The following is a 23,107-nucleotide window of genomic DNA, read 5'->3' as shown; positions in this document are numbered from 1 at the left end:
CATTAACGTGGATTAAAATACATCGTATCAAGTCCAAACGGGCTAGTGGCAATTCATTTTGTGCCTCTGTGCTTTGTGTGCTGTGACCCTGGAGGTTGCTGGCAAGTAACTATTAATTTGCCTGAATTCTTCCCAATGAATTATGAGAACCTGTTATTTTCTAACTTCTCAGTTACTCCTTTTTAGTTTATCAGCAACTTGCATTCTCTACTTGTTTCTTATTAAAGTTTAATTGTTTCAAACCTATATTTGTTATCGGCAAATGACCTAAATGTAGCTGGCAATTTAGAGGACAATAATTATTATTCATGAGTAATAATGGTAATAATATTGATGAGAAGGGGAGGCTTATTTTAGAAAGCCAATGACTACTATCATAGTTATTTAGATGACCAATCAGACACTGTTTGTAAAATGTCAAACCCCTTGAGGGTGTGTCCCAAAATGGGAATAAAAGCTATGTACTTCCTTGAACTCTTTGAAGAAACGGCATTATACTTGTTTAATACTTTCTGTAGCTGCGTTCTGCTGTTTTTCCTGTGCACGTAATAAAATCTGATTAGAATTGCCGACTCCAAATCTTTCTCCCAGCACAGTTCTATTGGAAATATATTGTCTGGCCCAGGTGATTTGTTTGTTTTCAATTCTGCTGGTCCCTTTAGTACCTCCTCCTCATTCATCCTGATCTCTCTTAGGGTTTGACTGGACTGCTTGTTAACCTGTGGCATGTTATCTGTTTTTCTTTTGTAAAAACCTCTGTGAAATACTCATTTAGAACATTTGCCACATCTTGTTCATTTTCTAAGATCCTTCCATTTTTAGCCTTTAGCTGTTTCACTTCCCCTTGACCTCTTGCTGTTATACTCCTGGCACTGAGGAACAAACATTTCAGGACTTTCCTACTAGCCGTTTCCCTTGGTTTTCTCCCATTGTCAGAGCTCCCTGCCCGAACACGTGGTAGCGGAAGTATTTCAGAGAAAACTACCGTGAAGGTTCTGCTCTTTAGTTTTGTTCCTAACTCTTTAAATTTGTCTTGCAGAACCTCTGCCCTTCCTTTTCCTATGTCATTGATTCCAATGTGGAGCATCTTTTAGTTTAGGGAGATCTGCAACCTGAGCACCAGGCGGGGCTCCTTAGTGGAATTTATACATTCATTTCGGGAGTGAACTGCGATGTCATCACACTCGCTTCCGGTCAAAGCGTATAAATACCCCGTCATCAACACACATCCGCAGCGCTTCATTCTCTTGCATCCCACCACCTCCCCTGTCATAGACCGCCTCTGCAGCAGTTCCTTGGCTCAGTCCCTGAAAGGGGGGGGTTTGACGGTTCGGACCGGCTAGCCAAGAGAATAAGCCAAAATCAAATAAAATCCATTCCCCCGCCCCAACACAAATCAGTGATGTGAAACTACTGAATCACTAGAACACACTGTGTGATCTAAGCCTCTAAGAATCGAGTCTCTTACTATAACTACCTCCATGTTCTGGAGGGGGAGTGGACACCATGGTGCTCTGGTGCTCAACTGCACCCCCATCACCATCTGAGCTGTCACTGTCCAACTCGGTGTCCAGCAGTTGGAACCTGTTGGGCAATTCTAGCTCTTGGGGTGTCTCTAGGGGTTGTGCGCACCCTTTTCTGCAGTTACGACCTACTGTAACCAAGCAGTTCTGTCCACTTTCCTGCTCTAAGGTCTCAACTCTCCTGGGTTTTGGCTGCACACCATCTCCCTCATGGGCTGATTGACCAATTCTTCTATATCCCTAATACAGCGCAGATCGACAAGCTGAGCCTCAAGATCACGAACCTTGATCTCTAGGATTTCAACCTGCCGACAACGTTCACAATTGAAACCTTCCTGGATGAGTTCATCCAGTGGCATCAGGCAGCCCATGAATACAGGCGCGTTCCAACTTACGCCATAGTTCCTATGACCTGCCGTAAACCGGTTTTGAACATAAGTTGGACTTCTGTTGAGAAGTAATAAGTCATGCTACATGGTCATTTGTAACCGTTAATTAGCTTATTTTAACAAATATACTGTAGTGTACATAATATAACGATTGCATAAAGACAGCATAATGTACAATGAATGATTATTAACCTCATAAATAAATAAGTAAGTAAGTAAGTAAGTAAGTAAGTAACCTTACTGTGTCAAAAGGTGTCTGTCTGAATTGTCTGACCTGCAAAAGATGCTACAGAGGGACACGTGATACAACATGGAACATATCATGATGACAAATCCAAAGACGCCACAAATAGCCGCTGCCCTAACCCAGTCCTCGAGGGCCTCCGTTGGTAACCTTTAATCATCAATTTCTTAACACCTGGGACCATTTTAATGTGATCAATAAAATAGGTGATTTGTGAAATAAAGTAATGTAGAGATTTGGTAAAAAGAAAATGAACTACCCTTTTTAGTCATCAATGACCGGAGTTTCCTTAATTGATCCAAGTTAATTGCTTAATAGATCAATACCTTCCACATGTTCACAATCTGTTGAAATTAGCGATTCAGGGTGACTTACAAAACTTACTGGATAGAGACTCTCCTGGACCATGTTTGGGTAACACTGCCCTACACAGAGCAAATGTTCATAAAATAATACAAAATGAAAATAATGTACAGTTACTATAACAACTTTCTCTATCAATAGGACAGAACTCATGGGGCCCAGTGTGAGAGAGAGCTGCATTCAGATTAAAGGAACATACAGATATATACTATTGAAGAAGAAAAGGCAGGACTCGGTCCAATTTGAAATCCTGCAGAGAAGTACAGTGGCTCTCAAAAGTATTCACCCCCTGACTTTTACACATTCGTGCCCCAATAATGACCCCTCTTTCAAAGTCACTTAGATCCTTTCCTCTTGCCATCTTGATCCAAAATCGAGGTCAGCTGGGCCTGCTCAGCATTGTACACATGCCACAGAGCATGAGAGGATGTTAATTGATTAATTGCATCATGCAGTGCACCTGTTTCACCTGCACATTTGTTTTGTTCCTCCAATCATGTATTCAGGTTTTTCCTTTAATTTGTCACCCATCTGCATGTCTAGCTAAATAGCATTTTTTCCTTGCTAAACGTAAGGGTAGAACATTCTGGAATTTTTTTTTTTCCTAACCAACACTGTTATACCTAGTTATTAAAAACAAAAACCAGGGCAGTTACCTACTTACCCATTCAAATCAGACTGATAAAGGTGGATAATATCCATTCACTGCTTGATAACATATGCATCGGGTGGATTGGAAAGGAAACCAGTCGACACCAGGGGCTTCTCCAGTGCCAGGGCTGGGAACCACAGATCCACAGGGCAAGACTCACCCCCGACTTGTCCCCTTCAAACTTCACCATTAGCACAGATGTCCAGGGGCCTGTTTGGAGGGGCTGCCAGGGATTTGACTCCAGTAGACCACACAGAAAGGGTGTGGGGACCAGATCAATCCCACCTTCCCAGTTAAATCCAGAGGGCGGGGTCCCCAGGAGCCAAGAGAAGCGAAGGTGCTGCAGCAGGGAGGTGAAGAAGATGAAGAGGCTCCATTCTGGCCAGTGGCTGCCCCAGACACGCTCTCGGACCTGCCAACGACAAAGGACACGAACGCTTGCTTTTGTCCCGATTACTTGATGTATTCTATACATTTAATTTGATGTAGGTGTTACCGGATTTGGGTCTATGATGGGTAAGAATTAAAATGACAGCGGTGTTTGGAGTCTGAGGTACATTTGCAGCGATACTCCAATTTTGCAGGTCAGTTATTTTCTGTAGAATTGATGGCCCTTGCCTTAAAAGGTAATAACCATGGCAGCAAACCTGAATAATGTGTTTACAGTAGCATTCGTCAAAATGAGCCTTCAGTCAATCATGCACTCATCAGATGGTCAGGTAGCTTGGCACAGGAACAACTGAACTGTAATTAGTTCTGTCTGTTAATTGACTGCACGACTGTATTTGACTCGCAGGTCTGCTGTGAATAAGGCTTTATGCAGCTGCAAAGGTTTAATATTGAAGGCAAACTGAGCCTCAACTGCAATGCGTGGTCATGCGTTGTACGTGTCAAAAGACTGGAGAGCAGGTCCTGTGCAAAGCATTTCTGTGAAAACGAAACTAGCCCAGTACGCATGCGTGGTGAGAGGACCTAGCAGCTGCCTGGGGAGCCGGCGCAAGAAAGGTAACGCGGACAATAAACGATTAACAATATTCACAATAATAATAATCTGTATTTATCTGAGCAGTAATAGTCCGCTAAACACTCGTTCACACTTAGAAACCCTACAGTGTTTATTGAACTGCGTTACAGTGGAGATGACACGACTTTGTACGTGTGCTTTATGTCAGTGTATATAAATCTTATATATTTAGATTCATCATATCTGACAAAATCAAAAAGCGACGGGGTTTTGCGTTAGTACAACGGACGACAAAAAAGGTTTGTTCAGTACTAGTTGTAATCTCCAGTCCAATGAACTTCCTTAAACCGCCTGCAGCGCTGGGAACCAGTTAGACGGATACCGTGATCCCCGGTACTTTGAAACCCATGTATTTTGAATCTGCTCCATTCAGTCTCCTGTCCAGAGCTGTCATTCATTAGGGGACACTTCTTCACACAGTCACCATCTGGACAGACTCCCCAGCGATGTGGCTGAAGGACAATCTGGGATCATTTAAAACCAGACTGGACAGGATAGGATAGGAGCACGATGGGTCGAAGGGCCTCCTATCTTTTGTAAACTTTCTTATGTTCTTTAAATCGCTGCACAGCGAGGTTTAGGATGATTGTGGTCGAGTTCTTGTTGCGCAGATTTCCGCAGCTCTGCGCAGATCTGCAGAATCCCAGCAACCCCATTGGTGGAGCCGCGCTGACGTGCGGAAATCTGCGCTACACGAACACGGCCAGCGTTTCTCTGGTCAGTCAGCTGTTTGTCTGTCACAGAGTTGCTCTCTCTCTCTTGCTCTTCCTGACTCTTTCATGAGATCTCTTTTGCTCAAGCAGGCTGCTGAAGAGGACACACACGCACGCACGCAACCATTGACTGCCACATATATAAAACCTATGAAAAACTGAAAATTCAAGACAGATTGACACACCAATTGAACCAGACCTAGATCCCCAAACAATGTCTTCAAGGAAGAAAGATGTCCTTTCCCTCAGTTACAAGAGTTTGGAGGAGCGGATTATTGACTTTTTAATACAGACGGAGGAAGGAACCAGTGCACTAAATATCGCCAAGGGTGTGGGACTCAACTGCGCCAAAGATGTCAACCCACAGCTGTACAGCCTGGAGAAGAAGGGGCATCTGCAGAAGACTGAGGGCAGCCCCCCAAAGTGGTCTCTAAAGCCGAGGGAGCCGACCCAGGAACCACAGGCAAGCAGTACGCCCCCTGAGTCCTCCGATGTAGACCAATCGCTTGTGCTCAGTTTACTACGAACAGATAGAGGACAAACAGCCCTCGAAATTGCCAAGAAATTGAAGGCCAACCCCAAAAGTGTGAAAAAGAAGCTGTATGATCTGCTGTCGAGAGGGGTTGTGGAGAAGAGTGAGGACAGCCGCGTTTCTTGGAAGAGGAGTGAGAAGAGGTAAGGGGGGGATGAGGCCACAGAGAGGGTCCATGCCGCCATCAGACAAAGTGCAACGGTGGAAGCGGCCACCCTTACTGTACTTGTGAGTGAAGCAAGACTTAATTGCTGTTTTTGTCATTTTATTGTAATTGTATTTTCTGTAGCAGTTCCACGGAAAATTCTGAATTGCTAAACTGTGCTGAGATTGACTTGGAAGAGTCATCCATTGGGAACTCGTCTGCAGAGGCAAGCCGTGTGAGTTTAATGAATGACAGCTTTCTTAATTTACAGGGGAGAAATTGCTCATCGAAAGACATTATATTAAAAAGGTTACATTTGAAAAAGCGGTAAGTAAAGTAAAATATTGGGGAGGGATGGGCCTTGCTAAGAATTATGCTTTGAATGCAGTTAATGCTCACTGCTCACCGCTGTGGATTGAAAACTTAATTGAACTTTCACCTCTGATTGTGAATGTTAAGTGTTTTTCCTTAACATAATTGTGTTCATCTCCTTTAATTTACAAAACACAGATAGTTTTGTATTTTATGTGTGTTTTTAAACTATTTATTTTTGGACTTTTTTTCAAAATCAGGAGATTGATTCAAATCTAAAGTCGTCTGACAATCAAGCTACAACACCAAGGTAAGCATCTTGATTCATATACACAGAATCACATAGTTTTAACACAGTGGTTCCCAGCACGAGTCCTGGAGGAGCCCCTGCCCTGCTGGTTTTTATTCAGACTGAGCTCTTAATTACTTAATTGAACACTTAATTGATCTAATATTTGCCTAAATCTGAGCCTTTAATGATTTGAAACGGTATGGTTTTAAGTTTAGTATAGAATTCTATAAATAACTTTTTTAAGAACCAACTCTTTTATTACATGATTTAAAAAGTCAAATCTAAGTAGATTGTTACTCCAATTGAGGTTCAATTAAGTAATTGAGAGCTCAGATATAACACAAACCAGCAGGGTAGTGGCTCCTCCAGGTCCAGGGTTGAGAACCACTGTTTTAAGATATTGTAGAGTGCCTAAACAAAATAGTATGACTTATTGATAGTTTTCACCTTGCCGTGTAGTAAGTATCTAGAAATAGTTTGTATTTATACTAAGAGCAGCACCACTGCAATAACATCTGATTGAGAGACATTATGCATGATTTTCAAATCGGATCAAAAATAACTAAAATCAGTTTAAATTCCTTTCACAGGTTTTATATGAAATAGGATACCACTTTCAGCACCTTTTAAAAATATAAATCAAGTGATTTGGTCACACAAATCAGGCAAATGAAAAATAAGAACTGCAAGTTTTGCAAATCAAACTTAATTTAAAAAAGACGGTCATGGTGTTTTTGAAATGTTCTAATATTGCAATGAGTGACACACTACAAAGAGTGTAACTGGTGTCTTTAGGTTTCAGGAGGACTATGACTCGATTGAGTCCCTTGGCACAGGGGCTTATGGCTTTGTTTATAAGGCAAGACGAAAACTGGAAGATGTCTTCTTTGCTGTGAAGATTGTAAAGTGTACGAGGTATTTTTTTTATATATATACATCTAATCCACTTTGTAGGATACTTGTACATTTCTGATACTTTACTAAATGTCACCTCAACAATGCATTAGCCCCAATAATCTGTAATGAATTATGAAATCTGCATTCACCTTTACATGTCTGGGCAAATGTGGGGTGTGGCTGCAGCTTGGGGGGCAGCCCTGTTCCTGCAGAGCCGCAATCCTGAAGGTTTTCCTGGTCTTTCTAAATTACCAATCAGTTGCTACCTTGAACACAGGGACATTTTGCCTAATTAAGAGCCTAAATGGCTCAATTAAGCAGTTAATGAGCTGCATAGAAGAAAAAAACTCTCCAGGACCATTGTTAGCCACCCCTGCTGTAGCTGATAATTGGTGCTTGAAGCAGATGAGAGACTGGGGGTTGTCCTGCTCCTGAACTTTAGTTAAAAACTGTTCTCAACTGTCCAGGCTGGAGCAGTTTCTCATGTGTGGGGTTGTTTCAGTGTGTGTAGATTATTTATATTGTTGTTTATGTCGCAGGAAAGCTCTGCGTGAAGTGAAGGCGTTGGTGGGGCTTCATCACGAGAACATTGTTCGCTATTACACCTGCTGGGAAGAAAATACACGATATGAAGTTCCAAAGTGTGAAAGGTACAGCAGCTCTGTTAGGCACTTTCCCTTAATAAATACAGCCCTGGTCTCCACAAACACTTTCTATACACAAAAGTGGAAAACAGAACGGTGTGAGGACACTACATGAGTATCCCTCCACCCCATATTTAAAAGGCAGTATTTTAAAAGCAACGTGCAGCCTCTTTAGCAATCTGCCAGGACAACCAAATGATACGCTTTGAATACTTACAGGTTTTAAATTGTTCATGAGTACCCTAGAGCAAAGGACAAACCTGAAGTCACTTGTGATAATAGTGTTGGTCAAAGAACTATTAATTAATTATTGGTGCTTTGTTGTTATTGCAAGTTATTATTTTATACGTCAGGGTTTCTTACCCCCCAAAAGAGTTTTGAATCCTCCCTTTTTACTCTTCGTACAGGAAGAAATTCCACTCAATTCTGTTATTTCTCTCCCCCAAGAAACAACAGCCTTTCGCCTGAAGGTGAAGAAGACACGGAAGAGAGCTCTGAAAGGTACAGCAGCTCCAAGTCATGCAAAACCTCCTTTTTATCAACACAAACATTACACTGATGGTAATTTAGGTGCCAGGAAGCACAAAGCATAGTTCAAATTCCATAAAGTGTAGACGAACCTCATTCACACGATCTCCACCCCGTGTTTGCGGCTTCTTGTAAAAACACCCCCCATTAAATATCCATCAACAGCGTGACTGCAAAGACACAATGTTTCTACAACTCAGGGCTTTTAACCACGCAGAAGTCCGTTAGTACATCTATTCCCTACACTGAACATGAATCGACACCGATCTGAAAGTTTCCAATGTTTGGTTCGGTTGCTTTTCATTCGCCTCCCTTTGTCTTTGTTTAAACCTTGCACAAGCCCTGGCAGCTGCTCCTCTGGCCGATACCGATACCTTTACATTCAGATGGAGCTGTGTGAGAAGGGTACCCTGAGGTCATGGATTCAGGAGAAGAATTATGGAAAGACCGCGAGCAGCGAACAGGAAATGCAGAGGCGCAGAAACGACGCTCTGAGTGTATTTAAGCAGATCATCAATGGAGTGAAACACATTCATGCGAAGGATCTCTTTCACCGAGACCTGAAGGTAAGGTTTCACAATCGCTAAACCTATAAGGCTCTACATACACAAGCCAATATAGACAGTATATATAATCTATGTACGTTTATTAGCCAGAAAACATATTCCTTGGGAATGATGACAAAGTCAAGATCGGAGATTTTGGGTTTGTGACGTCTGCCAGAACAGACAGTGACCGGACTACTGACAAAGGGACGTCTTTCTACATGAGCCCGGAACAGGTGACAGCTTTGATTAGATTTTTTTTCTTCCATTAGAGTAGTTTTAGGAGCCGATATTTAACCCGCATTTATACATCCAGATCTTAACTTGTGAAGATGTATTTAATATGTACATACAGACGGGTGACAAATGAAAGGAAAAAACTGAATAAATGAGTGGAGGAACATAACGAATGCAGATGTCTCAAACAGGTGCACTGCATGATGCAATTAAGCAATTAACATCCTATCATGCTCTGTGGCATGTATACAAATGCTGAGCAGGCCCAGCTGACCTCGGTTTTGGATCAAGATGGCAAGAGGAAAGGATCTAAGTGACTTTGAAAGAGGGGTCATTATTGGGGCACGAATGGCAGGAGCTTCAGTCACACAGACGCTCAACTGCACAGTGTTTCAATAGGAACAGAGACTAAAGTTACATCTGCATTGAGATCTAAGGGAAAGACATCCGTAAACAGGGTTGGAAATTGTGGTGGAAAGTGCACATTTGATGGCCGTGATGCTCGTGCATTACTGCAATATGTAAGGACAAACGGAAGAGCAGCTCTTTCCCAGGTGACTGAGAATGTCAATGCAGGAAGTGATCTGACTGTGTCCACAAGAACCACACAGAGGATATTATAGCAGGGCTGCAGTGCAGAAACCCCTCGTTACAAAGACAAATGCACATCTGAGTGTTCAGTGGGGCAAAAACCATAGGCACTGGTCTACAGATGTGGAAAAAAGTGATACGGTCAGATGAGTCATCCTTCATCATATTCTGGACAAGCGGGCAAGTGCATATGTGGGACGGGACAGGCCTGACTGCTTGACCCCTACAGTGAGGGGGTCCGGAGGCTCTGTTATGCTGTGGGGGGCATTTTCCTGCTGTTTTAGGTCAGGTTTTTGTGTGCAGATTTCGCAGTTATGCACAGAACTGCAGAATCCCCCGCTACCATTGGTGGAGCTGCGCAGATCTGTGCAGAACTGCGATAATCTACACTTCACGGACGAGATGTTAGTGTTATGCTGCGGTGCGGCACTGTGGGAGCAGGAGGAAGATGACAGAAACTGTGAGTCTGTCCTGATGTGATTTTTAATGGTGGTCAGCAATGGAATGTTGACCATGCGGGGAAAAGCATTTTGTTAACTGTAATCTCCTGTATCAAATGGAGAAATGGCCACAATCATTCATATTTAACACTCCGACAACTTAAAAACTTCATAAAGTTTGTAAAAGAAAGCTGTACATTCTCAAAAATAAATTTGTGTACAAATTTGAGTACATTTGTGTACATTCATGCTCACGATAGGTTGATACCACTGCCTTATTTTGTCTTCAAACCAAAGTGCCACATATGTATATTAATCTACCAGTTTTAGTTATTTTACAAAATGTAAAAGCAGTAGAAATTACATTATCGTACTTCTAACAGACGCTCTTATCCAGGGCACCTTTGGTATGGTGTTCCAATATATACAATTTAGATTGATTGATTTAATTTGAATGAGGATTAAAGATTCTCATTGTCCAAAATAAAAATGATTGAGCTATTTTGCTATTACTGTTGCTTTTTTGTATTTGTAAATTGACAATCTGTGAGCAAAAATGGAACCTGCATATTTATATTTTTTGGGAAGAAGATGTGCCTCACTTCAAATTCTGCAGCTGCACTTGCTCTCCAGACTAGAGGGATACGGGGGTGGGTTCAAGGTGGGGGGAAGTTGGCAGTGGATGCAGGATGGAATGTTTGCTTAATAACTTATATGTAAAAAAAAAAAATGCAGTTTAGCCACTGTAAAAACTTATATCCTTAATTTATCATTGGCACTCTTTGGCACTTGCTAAGTATACAACCAGACTGGGCACTCCAGGCTAAAAATGATCACCATCCCTGTCCTATGCTGACACATTTCTGTCCTGGTGGGAGTGGTCTCTTCCAGGATGACAATGCACATCCACAGGGCACGAGGGTCACAGAATGGTGTGATGAGTATGGAACTGATGTGAATCATATACTGTGGCCTTCACAGTCACCAGATCTCAACCCAATTGAACACCTATGGGAGATTCTGGACTGACGTGTTAGACAGCGCTCTCCACCACCATCATCAAAACCCCAAATGAGGGAATATCTTTTGGAAGAATGGTGTCCATCCCTCCAGTAGAGTCCAGACACTCGTACAATGTGTGCCAAGAGCATTGAAGCTGTTCTGGGGCTCATGGTGCCCAACACCTTACTGAGACGCTTTTATGTTGGTTTTTCCTTTTAATTTGTCACCCGTCTATATATTTTTAAATGCTAGTCATAAAAATATCTAAAACCAAATCTTTGGTATAATTTATGAATGACAAATCCAGGATTGCTTGCTTTTAGTATTTATCTGTGCTGCGCCTACTAAAATAGGTAAATAGCCGTGTTTAGCTTTGTTAATCTGTGTCCATTTCATAGTTACAATGCGTACTTCATGTGCCGTGGTGTAATTCTTGGAGTGGAATAATGTCTATATTTTATTAAAGTGTGAAAATAACTATGACCGTAAGGTGGACATATACGCCCTGGGACTGATTTACTTTGAACTCCTGTGGAAAGTTAACACGGGCCACGAAAGGTTAAAGGTGAGTAAAAAATTACGAGAACATATTGGCAAAGTTCTTCACCCTTTTTGAGGAAATGAAGATTGTGGGCTGAGCTATACGTTTCATTCACAGATATGTGGTGACTTAATCGAACTAAACTTTCCACGTGGCTTTTCGAAGCAGTTCAACCCTGAGGTAAGAGCTGTACTCCTTGTCTTAAAAGGAAAGAACACACACACACACACACACACACACACACACACACACACAGACATGAAGTGGGGAACTACTGGACAGCAGGCCAACGGGGCACTTCTCAAAAATGGTCATTTCCCTTCAGAGGTGAAGGATTTCTCAAACGTCTAACGTTTCTTAATGGCATCTCGTTATACTTTGTTTTGTAGAAACAGATCATTATGGCGATGCTCTCCAAGAGCCCGGAAGGCAGACCGGAGGCCTCAAAGATCGCTGAACACCTTGATGCCTTTATAGCCGAGTAATCAGAGTTCGGTACTGGGCTCGGGGGCAGCAGTGGCATCTCTGCGGTCAGGAGTCCGACCCCCGCTCTCCCATGTGGGTTCCTTCGCTGTTGCTATTGGGCATCGAGTTCCATTAACACAGTGCTGTCAACAGCCCTGCACCTACAGCAGGGCTGGCGATGAGGATCATGACATGGATACGATGACATCATCAACCTCTAGACTTTCAGCCCCCCAATCAGGTTGCCTTCCTCTTGGAGTGTCTGTGGGAGATGGACATTCAGATCCAAGCAAGATCTGCCACTAAACTCTCACACCGCAGGGTTTCCCCAAGCTATACTCCGCCTCAGTTTACATGTGTCCCATTTCCACTAGGCGGTTCGAATCCTGGGCGTTTCCACTGTGGCTCAGCTGCACCTCCGCCTGTGCCCGAACTAGTTTCATGAGGCACTGTTTTTTACATCATAGCGGCTGAGTGCCAAACTGCTCCGGGACACGTACTGTGACGTCCCTGATGCAGCCAGACGCAACGCCACTGCATTCTGAAATTGTAACTACAGTAATGGCGTCTGCTTGAGCATTTATTATTGTACGATCACACAGTGCCACACAGCATCAATTGCTTGGAGCAGTAAGTGTTTGAAAAGATCACAAATATCCCACAAATGAGTGGAAATGCTGGCAGCAAAGTTTAGGTCTACGGTTACAGCCCGGCTAGGTGGAGCTGCACCTAAGCATGACCAGTGGAAACGGGGTAATAGTCAATTCTCACATTCTACCTTCCTTAATCCAGTTCACATTACTTAACGGTTACACTTCCAATCCTGTACCAGCGCCCTGCACTTTGACAAGACAGAATTCCCCACTTAACATGCAGACAAGTGTTTTTTTTTTTTTTTTTTTTTACACAAAAGAACCCTTTTAACATATCATGGATTTAGTAAAATGCTCATTTTTATATATTAACCCTTTATTTTATTTCTTTTTCACTATAATCATGGGTAGGTTAGATTGGAATTGGCCTCCAGTTCCACAGGTGTTGGCAGATTAAATCACATTTATGATCTGATTAGCAGGTGAGTAACAAACAAACTGTGTCCTGTTTTACATGGATATACACTTATGTGGTGTGAGATTAGCTTAACCAGCTTTAAATTGTTTCCCAGTGCAACTTAAATCCGTTGATATTAGACTGGAAAGTGTCTACAAAGGCTTCCATTGATCATGTCAGAGATGAGGACAGATTTGCAGTTTTAAGTTTACAGATTAGAGGTTGGGAAGTCATACTTGAGTTACTGTATATTCAATAACTTTGATGAAATGAAAAATGTGTATTCTATGTATTTGTATCGTCTCCACATCCAGGGACTGTCTAACAATTACGATTCTCGTTATTCAAGAAACACGAGGTCTCATCAATAAATGTCCATCTCTCGTTATACGTGCCATTGTACTGCAATAAAATAAAATGATAAAATACTATGACTATATGAAATGTGTAACCAGTCTTTATTTCACTGTAAAAAAAAAAAAAAAAAAAAGGTTAATAAAAGGAAAGGAGCGGCACTGTGGTCAGTGAGAGACAGGAGAGGTGGATGCAGAGAGGACGGTGTGGTCAGTGAGAGACAGGAGAGGTGGATGCAGAGAGGACGGTGTGGTCAGTGAGAGACAGGAGAGGTGGATGCAGAGAGGACAGTGTGGTCAGTGAGAGACAGGAGAGGTGGATGCAGAGAGGACAGTGTGGTCAGTGAGAGACAGGAGAGGTGGACACAGAGAGGACAGTGTGGTCAGTGAGAGACAGGAGAGGTGGACACTGAGGACGCAAGGCACTAGGACCTCAGTGTGTCAGTGTCTGCGTCCACACGCATGCTCTGCTCAGCACCATTACCTGCAGTAACCCCCACCCAGTGCTGGTAGTTGTTGCTGGGTGTGCAGACAGGCAGGTTGGGAGAGTGTGTCAGTGACATACACGTACACACAGACAAACACGCATGAATACACTCACATAGACACGGGCAAACACAGATGAACACACTCCCATACACTAACACACACAAACACACATTATAATACACTCGCATACAGGTACACACACACAGATACGCAATACACTCACATACACACAAACGCATGAATACACTCCTGTGTACTTTACAGTAGTGATTTGTATTGTGTTTTTCTTGTTTCAGTTCACTTGTAAATAATATAAAACAAATCTTACTGTATGAATTGGAGAACGATATGCGAGTAAGATTATATAAGGTGGGAGGGGGTGTGCGATATGTTTTTTAATAAAGAAAATTAAGAATACAAACAAGTCATTGATGCTGCAACCACTCACTCACTCACACATGCGCACACAACCAAATATCGGGGTAGGTAACCGGAAGTCACGCTCTATTGGTTACCCGTTCGCCACGTCCCGCCCCCACTTCCGCCCCGGCCACAAGCGCGCAGAGAGGGGGCGGCAGAGGCTCCGGTCACCCGCAGACACACAGCGCCGCCTCCGCGTCCCGGCCGGCTCTTTCCCCGCCTCTCCCTCCACCTCTGTTTGCTCTTTTGGCAGAAAGATGCCCGTCTCCCTGCTGTGTCTGGCGCTGTGCGCAGCGGCCCTGGTCGCCGGCAGTGACGTGCTGGAGCTGGGGGACGCGGACTTCGCCTCCGCGGTGGCGCCGCACGACGTCGTGCTGGTGGAGTTCTTCGCCCCGTGGTGAGCCCGGCGAGCCGCCTTATCTAAGCCATTAGTGCAGCAGCACCTTGATCTGGATCTGTTTCAGGCAGGGTATAGTCTCATATATGTGTATCCCGCACCCAGGAACCGCAGTGTAGTGCAGATAATGCTAAGTCTTGTGTTGTGCATGTAGTAACTCGGTCTTTTATCCTTATCAGCGGTAGGGTCATGCATTTTGACAACACGAAATGTGCATGTAATAAGATACGCGGGGTTTGCTACACAAGCACAAGCCCTATCTTCCCCTCCTACCTTTCCCCTCCACTCCGTCTGTCTCCCCAGGTGTGGGCACTGTCAGAAGCTGGCCCCGGAGTTTGAAGCTGCGGCCACCAGGCTGAAGACTACCGTGCCCTTAGCCAAGGTACCCCCTTCCCACCATGACACCCCTACCCAGGGCCGTGCACAGACCGTTTGCAATGGCCTTGTTCAATGCCTCCTCTAACGCATTGTTCCTGGGGAAAAAAGCACAGATTGAACATGTTTTATCAGATCATAAGAACATGAGAGAGTTTACAACCGAGAGGAGGCCATTCGCCCCATCCTGCTCGTTTGGTGTCCATTAATAACTGAAGTATGCTGTCTAAGTAAATTGTGTAAGATTAAGATTAAGATAGTGCTGACATGGGACCAGTTTGACCTTTTTGGGTCATTATAAATAAGATCTTGATCCTAGATCAGCAGTCCTGCTCTGAAATGCTTAAAAACGTCCGTGTTCTGTATAATTTTGTTACGCTGACTTTATTTTGTAATTGATTAATACAGTACAACTACATTGGTTTGATGTAAGTAACAGTATGTTGTGGGGATCTGGATTTGTCAACAAGACAAAAACCACACCTGCAAAACAGTAGACCTTGTCTGACCCGTGACCCTCCGCTCCAGGTGGACTGCACGGTGAACTCGGAGACCTGCAGCCGCTTCGGGGTGAACGGGTACCCCACCCTGAAGATCTTCCATAGGGGGGAGGAGTCCTCGGTCTATGACGGCCCCCGCACTGCCGGTACGCAGATGGGAGTTCCTGCTGGTTTTATTTTTGTGTTTTTTTTATTATTTTCTTGTTTTATTGTATTATGACACTACCTATCCCTGTCTCCTCCTCTCCCTCTCTCTGTCTCTGAGTGTCTCTGATGTCTGTGTCTGTCCACAGAGGGGATCGTGAGCTACATGAAGAAGCAGGCCGGGCCCAGCTCTGTGGAGCTGAGGACCAAAGAGGACTTGGAGGCCTTTGTCAACAACTTTGACGCCAGCGTGGTGGGTCAGTACCGCGTGTGAGGCGCGCATATATTTGTTTCTGTAACTGCTTTCACTCTAGACAGTTGAACCCGGGGTAAAAATCCCTCTGAAGCTGGTTGTGAAGCAACAGGGTTATGCTGACTACGGGTTGAAAACAAAAACAAGGGTCACACGTCTGTGTGCGTCTGAAAAATAAAAATGGCAAGAGTGCTGTGGTGTCAGAGTGAAGTCCAGGAGTTGGTCATGCTGTGGGCAAACATACGTGTGTCTCAGAACCGCGAGACAATGAACTGGCTAAAACTGTGTGTGTGTGTGTGTCTCCGCAGGGTTCTTTGTGGACGGGGACAGTGCCGGGCTGGCGGAGTTCCTGAAGGCAGCGAGCGCCATGAGAGACGGCTACCGGTTCGCCCACACAACCGCGCCCAGCCTGAGAGAGGCTCACGCTGTCACCGCAGAGTGAGAGGGGGACGGGGAGAGCGTCAGGGTGGAGTTTCTGAATAATTTGTTTGTGAATGCGTATTTGTAAACTGAAACCCAGGACAGTGGTGTATGAAAATATATTAATGGCAAGCAAATGCATAGCTAAGGCTAAATTGCATTTCCCATTGCACTTTTCCCCACAAAAGAGATCTAAATAACCTATGAGTTTTCAGTAGTCTATATACTCAGTTAATTTATATTATTTAATAAAACCTATCAACCGTTATTTTTATTTAATACATTATTTTAGCTGTGGTATCAATTTTACCCATGTACACAATAGCATTTGCGGCTATTTATAAATTAATATGTTGTGAATGTCAAAAAGTAGTCCCGTACTTAGTCTCCTCTAGAGGCAGCAGCAGTGATTTTGGGGTTCGTTGCAATGGAGACCTTGTTTAGTCCGCAGCTGGGGACGAACTTTAGCCACTGAGTTCATTGTAACCGTTATTTAACTTGCAGACTAGTTCAGTACGGAGCTACGTACTAACTACGGGATCATCTCCAGTTAGTGTGCAGCTTTCAGTGTATTCCAATTGACCCATTGTCTATTTAAGAGTAAGAATAAAACTATATCTAAAATAGCTGCCAAAATTAACTCTGGTCCACACCCTGCTCTTAATATCTCTCTCTGTCTTTCTCAGGGAGGTGCTGCTGTTCCGCCCCCCACGGCTGCGCAGTAAGTTCGAGGAAGCGGTGCTGAGACACGCCGAACCCATCACCCCCGGCACCTTGCGCAAGTTTATCAGGGATAACATGTGAGATTTCTCTCTCTCTCTCTCTCTCTCTGTGTCCCGCTGCGTGTCCCTCTGCTTCTCTGAAGCCATGCACACATTTTAATGACACTCCTGCCCACCCCCTCCAACCTTTTTTCTGTAGATTTGGTTTGTGCCCCCATCTGACCAATGAGAACAGGGAGCAACTGATGGGGCGGGACTTGCTGATGGCGATTTATGACATTGATTACCTGCGCAACCCCAAGGGCTCCAACTACTGGAGGAACAGGTGAGTGGCCAAGACCAGGGCTGAGACCCTGCTGCACTGGACTGGACTGGACTGTGTCTCTGCAGGACCAGGGCTGAGACCCTGCTGGACTGGACTGTGTCTCTGCAGGACCAGGGCTGAGACCCTGCTGGACTGGACTGTGTCTCTGCAGGACCAGGGCTGAGACCCTGCTGCACTGGACTGGACTGGACTGTGTCTCTGCAGGACCAGGGCTGAGACCCTGCTGGACTGGACTGTGTCTCTGCAGGACCAGGGCTGAGACCCTGCTGGACTGGACTGTTTATTTCTGTACAGGAAAACTTTGTCCACACCAGTGATAATTTCATCAACTAAAACTGTGACAAAAAATATTCATCAAAGACCTATTTTCAGTGACGATAACTATGGCGATAACGAGACAAAATACTTTGGGGGGTGGGGGGGAGGGGAACGATAAATGTCTTCTAATTTTAGTCAACTAAAATTAGACGAAATGAAAATTCTATTAGACTAATGGACATAAATTACTGTATTTTGCGAGGCAGCCGGTCAGGGAGCCGTTTCGTGGTCCAATCATAATCATGCATGCCTTGACTTGGTCAACAGACTTGTTCCACCAATGGGATCGGTGGGATTGTGCAGCTCTGCGCAGGGCTGTGCAGCAGAATGTGACCCGATTGTCCCCAAGCGTGTGTATCACTAAACGTTGAATGCGCTTGCTGTGGTTTACTGTATTGGGCTTAATGTGAAATTGAAACACATTGTGTGAAGTTAAACGCCTGTTCTTTTGTATACAGGACTGGTATACAATTAGTAAACTAATTAGTAAAGTTAGAATCTAATTGGTTAACTTATATGTACAGCAAGACAAGTTAAGTGCTTACAGCATGAAGCGCAATTCACGCTTGACTACAGTAGAGCTTAACAATATGCTTATGCTTGTAATATCACTGTAAACATGCAGTATTTTGTGTATCAGTGGGGGGCATGTTTGAAAATGAAATGTTAATGCAACAGCCATTTGAAATGTTAATATTGTCAGTGAATGTGTGCACTGGAATATGAAAATACAAATGGCATGATTATATTTGGATTCAGACCTAAATAACGCGTGCATTAATGGAAATGCAACTGTGGGATTACATTTGCATTTGAATAAAGTTCATAGATATGCTTCATACTGTTCTGTAACTCTATTTTTATTACACACATTTTCAAGACAGACTTCAAACTGAAAATAATGTGAATTAGTAATTTGTGACCATGAAGTTTCCAATAGCTGTTTGTGACTTGTCAATCAATATGTTTTGTATCCATCCACTAATTGATGTAAACATCTGGCATCAGACATAATGCATAATGGTGATAATGAAGTAAAACAAATTACACTGACTCTAAACCTAGACTAACATGGCAAGGGGTTTTCATCAACTAATATTAACTAAAACTAATGAAAGATTACTAAAATGTGACCAGATGTAACTCTCTTCTCTCTCTCTTCACAGAGTGATGAAGGTGGCCTCTCAGTTCTCGGGGCGGGGTCTGAGCTTCGTGGTGGCGGACAGGGCGGAGCTGGGGGAGGAGCTGGAGGAGTTTGGCCTGGGGGTGGCGGAGGCTGGGGGGGTGCCCCTGGTTGCCCTGCGCACTGCCGCCGGACACAAGTACAGCATGAAGGAGGAGTTCACGTGAGTAACACACTCACACACACTCACTAGGGATTCACCAATAAGAAAATTATTGGCCAATACCGATAGCCGATGTTCATAACATAATTGGCTGATACCAATGTTTTGACATTTCTGTAATTTTCTACCCTGTCATAAATTAAATTAAAATGTTGCTTCTGATGAGGCTTCTAATTTCAGCTCATTTTAATTATACAAGTTATTTTTCCATATTTGTGAATAAGAAAAAACTTCTACCCCATTCAGACATAGGATAAAGGCCACCAATATGACATGGTGTATTTTTTAGAAATGAAAGGTACGCAAAGGGAAACCCATCTATAAAGCTGATACATTTCTTTCCTGCAAAGGAGGTAGTCTATTTTACCTCGGATTTTTATGAATGGGGTACCAGCGTTGGAGGCATTTTGTAGTTAATACTGTGGTAATAGTTTCAATAAGAACACATTATCTGTGATTTCTTTACAGATTACTGTATTTAATAATGTACAATACAGGCTAACGCAGTAGGTTAATTAAATATGCACGTAAATTCACATCTTCTGAAGATTATTATTCACTACTATAGTAGCAGGCTTCATGCATTATGCATAAGTTATCTGAAATATATATATATATGTGTGTGTGTGTATATATATATATATATATATATATATATATATATATATATATATATATGTATGTATTTCAGACGGACAAAAAACGATCTTTAAAACATTTACTTTTAAACATCCGTTTATTAACACCATCTGTATTTTAAAGATTAAAAAACGTCAATGGAAGAACTGTTTTGACAGACAGAAAGCAACACTATGAGTGATACAGCCTGATGTGGAAAGGACTTCTGTGTCTGTTTTATTCTTTTGCTTTACATGATTGGAGACAGCATAATAAATACATTTTTCTGTTAAGAGATATTAGGAAGAGCTGGACATGTATAGACATTATATTCAGACAAGCATTACATTACCATAAGAAAACGTTTCCATGTGCAGCAATAAAATAAATATTTGCTATTATTATTATTGTAATCATCATCAAGATATGTGCTAGTAGATTTTTTGCTGTATTATTGTTAATTTACTTAGCAGACGTCCTTAACCAGGGCAAGTTACAAAAACAAAATACACAACGAACGTTTCAAGATTAATCATACAATAACAGCAGCTACAATATAGCAGGTTGTAATTGAACTAAAGTGTGCACGTTTCAGTCATGACGTTTATGGACGCAACCAGTCCTAATGTTTTAGAGGGAAACCCAGATCTGTTGTATTTATTTATTAATTCATTTAACTTGTAAATGGGCACACGTAACTAAATCGTGTTCGCCTTCATACTGATTGTCTCTGCGGGGCTGTTATACAACACCATCCACAGAACAACAGCCTGAAACACCGTCCAGCTGTTCATAAAATATTAATAATATCGGCTGCTCCCGATCCGGAAACTGGGCAGGAGTGTGAAAGCTCTCGCCTTATATAGAACAAAGCAGCCTGGCACTGTTATCTGTCATTGACGTGACTGGAGAAAAAGCCTATTTTAAACATTAGGTAAGCATGATGCCTTTTCAGACACCACAATCAGTCGCAAGTAATCTGCCATTTTAAAGTTATAAATTGTTTTGCCTATAATCGGCCGATACCGATTGTTGGCCGATTAATCGGTGCATCCCTAACACTCACACACTCTCGCACACTCACACTCTTACTCACACGCTCTCTCTCTCTCTCTGGCCTGTGTGTGCTGGCTGCTGCAGGGCCGATGGCCGGGCGCTTGAGAGGTTCCTGCTGGATTATTTCTCGGGGCGTCTGAAGCGCTACCTGAAGAGCGAGGCCCCCCCCGAGCATAACGACGGCCCCGTGAAGGTGCGTCCGGGCTGGCTGTCTCCCTCCATCCTCCTTGTGTCTATATACTGTGTGCCGTGTGCAGTAACCGCCCGTGTGTGTGTGCAGGTGGTTGTGGCAGAGACGTTTGATGATATCGTGAACGACGCCTCCAGAGACGTACTGGTGGAGTTCTACGCCCCCTGGTGTGGGCACTGCAAGAGCCTGGAGCCCAAGTACACCGAGCTGGCACAGCAGGTACACACGCACAGACTGGCGCGCTCACACACAGACAAGGACTCTGGCGCTGTGTTGTGCAATGCTGTGTGTGTGTTCACGGCTGTGTTTATCTCTCTGGCAGCTGGCCGCCGACCCTCACATCCTGATCACCAAGATGGACGCCACCACCAATGACATCCCGCCCGGCTATGATGTCCAGGGGTGAGAGACTGCCTTCCACACACTGCCTCCCTCCCCTGTTTTTACCCCTTCTCCCTCTCTCTCTTTTTCTCTATCACAGAGATGGAGAGGGAGATGGATTTGTGTGTGAATGAATTGCTGTTTTTCTCTCCCCCCAGTTTCCCCACCATCTACTTTGCTCCAATGGGTCAAAAGGATTCACCCAGGAGATATGAGGTGAGACACGCACACGCGCACATTGTCTGTGTTTCTTCTGTGTGTGTGTTTTCAAACATGATTTGGCAATAATTCTGTATCTACTCTGTTCTGGACTGTCTGAGCTTAGGTGTACGTGTGTGTGTGTGTGTGTGTGGCTCTGTTCCTGTTTTGAGCCATGTTTCACTGACGCGCCGTGTTGTGTTACAGGGGGGGCGTGAGGTGAGTGACTTCCTGAGCTACCTGAAGAGAGAGGCAACGCACACACCTGTACTGAGCAGCGCCAAGCAAGACCTGTGAACACGGAGAGGGAGGGAATGGGAGAGATTGGGAGAAAGCGAGGGGTTGAAGTAGAGTTGAGGGGTGGAAAAGAAAAGGTGGAAATGTGTTGGAAGAGCAAGGGTTATAAGTGGTCATGGTGGGGTTGGTGGGGGGTGGTTTAGAGGGGTGAGGGTGGTGTATCTCTACCAGGGGGCAATACCTCGCCCCCTGTGACTCTGGTGGGCTATCGGACTGCAATATTTTCAATTCTAAACTAAGAATGTTCAAATAAATATGGTCACACCCTGACTGTTACATCCTGTGCAATTCTTATTTATTTTTTATGGTTATGCAATTTGAAGTAGTGGCAGCAAAGCCCTGGTCCTGCACAGACACAGTCCAGTCCAGCAGGGTCTCAGCCCTGGTCCTGCACAGACTGTACTGGACTGGGAGAAGCCCTATATTAACCATCTTGTAGTTGGACTCAGATCTGCCACCATGTTACATTCTATAAAAAAGGCAATTATCTTTTTCAATAAATATTTTTTCTCTCTCAGTCTTGCCTGTACTTTGTTCATGCCTGTTCTGTTTTTATTTGTATTGTTATTTCATGTTTGTGTTGGAAGATGTTTACACGGACATAATTAAATGAAGAGAATGGTTTGAAGTCCGCGTTGTATGGAGTGTTTATTTCAATGCTCCTGTCAGGTGATGCTTGGTTTTGCAGGGCTCTGGACACCAGTTCCTGGACACTGTCCATTTTTAGTTTTATTTTAAAGCACATAATGCTATAGCATTGTGTTTTTTTGGTTTTTTTTTTACAGTTCGTGTCTGAAGAAGCTTGTTTGGTTTATTTTATTTTATTGAAATGTTATTAATCTACTGAGATAAATAAGCAAGGTTTTTATTGTAGGTGGGATAGGTACAGGTAGATAACAGAAATGTCTATATGATTAATAATGCATTAAATCTGGAACAAACAATCAAAATACTATGGGGGTGTCTAGGAGATTATGTATGGTTGACATGTTCAAGTTAATTAATAGGAGCGTATCGATGGCGCATGTGCAGTCTATGGGCTTTGCAAAGAACAAAGCCCGTGCTAGGACTAAGGGAGAGCTTTACAACCCTTACCCCAAAATCAAGGCCCGCTATGCTATTAAAATAGGGGTGTTAATGCGATAATTAAATCCGATCTGTGCAGTTGCTGTATAT

At 43.4% G+C, this 23,107-nt stretch overlaps 2 protein-coding genes across 4 annotated transcripts; both read left to right on the top strand.

Annotated features, from left to right (window-relative positions):
* The first annotated feature begins 4,121 nt into the window (after nucleotides 1–4,121).
* Nucleotides 4,122–13,557, top strand: LOC136767518 (interferon-induced, double-stranded RNA-activated protein kinase). Of its 3 annotated transcripts, none has more exons than XM_066721343.1 (12): nucleotides 4,122–4,176; nucleotides 4,999–5,583; nucleotides 5,730–5,820; nucleotides 6,158–6,207; nucleotides 6,985–7,104; nucleotides 7,626–7,736; nucleotides 8,178–8,231; nucleotides 8,599–8,824; nucleotides 8,911–9,039; nucleotides 11,564–11,638; nucleotides 11,732–11,794; nucleotides 12,004–13,557. In XM_066721343.1, exons 2-12 carry the CDS (start codon nucleotides 5,123–5,125, stop codon nucleotides 12,097–12,099), a joined length of 1,476 nt encoding a protein of 491 aa, XP_066577440.1. In that variant the 5' UTR covers nucleotides 4,122–4,176; nucleotides 4,999–5,122; the 3' UTR covers nucleotides 12,100–13,557. The 3 variants fall into 3 exon arrangements, with proteins under 3 accessions (XP_066577440.1, XP_066577438.1, XP_066577439.1); XM_066721341.1 differs by having other exon boundaries at nucleotides 11,540–11,638; XM_066721342.1 differs by lacking the exon at nucleotides 4,122–4,176 and adding an exon at nucleotides 4,394–4,434 and having other exon boundaries at nucleotides 11,540–11,638.
* A 954-nt stretch (nucleotides 13,558–14,511) lies between these two features.
* Nucleotides 14,512–22,559, top strand: pdia7 (protein disulfide isomerase family A, member 7). The gene is made up of 13 exons (XM_066721340.1): nucleotides 14,512–14,788; nucleotides 15,092–15,170; nucleotides 15,692–15,809; nucleotides 15,957–16,064; nucleotides 16,369–16,498; nucleotides 17,167–17,280; nucleotides 17,402–17,527; nucleotides 19,012–19,191; nucleotides 20,950–21,058; nucleotides 21,146–21,274; nucleotides 21,378–21,457; nucleotides 21,595–21,652; nucleotides 21,842–22,559. The coding sequence occupies exons 1-13, from the start codon at nucleotides 14,649–14,651 to the stop codon at nucleotides 21,929–21,931; spliced, it is 1,461 nt and encodes a 486-aa protein (XP_066577437.1). The 5' UTR covers nucleotides 14,512–14,648; the 3' UTR covers nucleotides 21,932–22,559.
* Nucleotides 22,560–23,107: the final 548 nt, after the last annotated feature.

This window comes from Amia ocellicauda, chromosome 14 (genome assembly GCF_036373705.1).
Source record: "Amia ocellicauda isolate fAmiCal2 chromosome 14, fAmiCal2.hap1, whole genome shotgun sequence".
Taxonomy (NCBI): Eukaryota; Metazoa; Chordata; class Actinopteri; order Amiiformes; family Amiidae; genus Amia; species Amia ocellicauda.
This window is presented reverse-complemented; position numbering and strand designations above follow the sequence as displayed.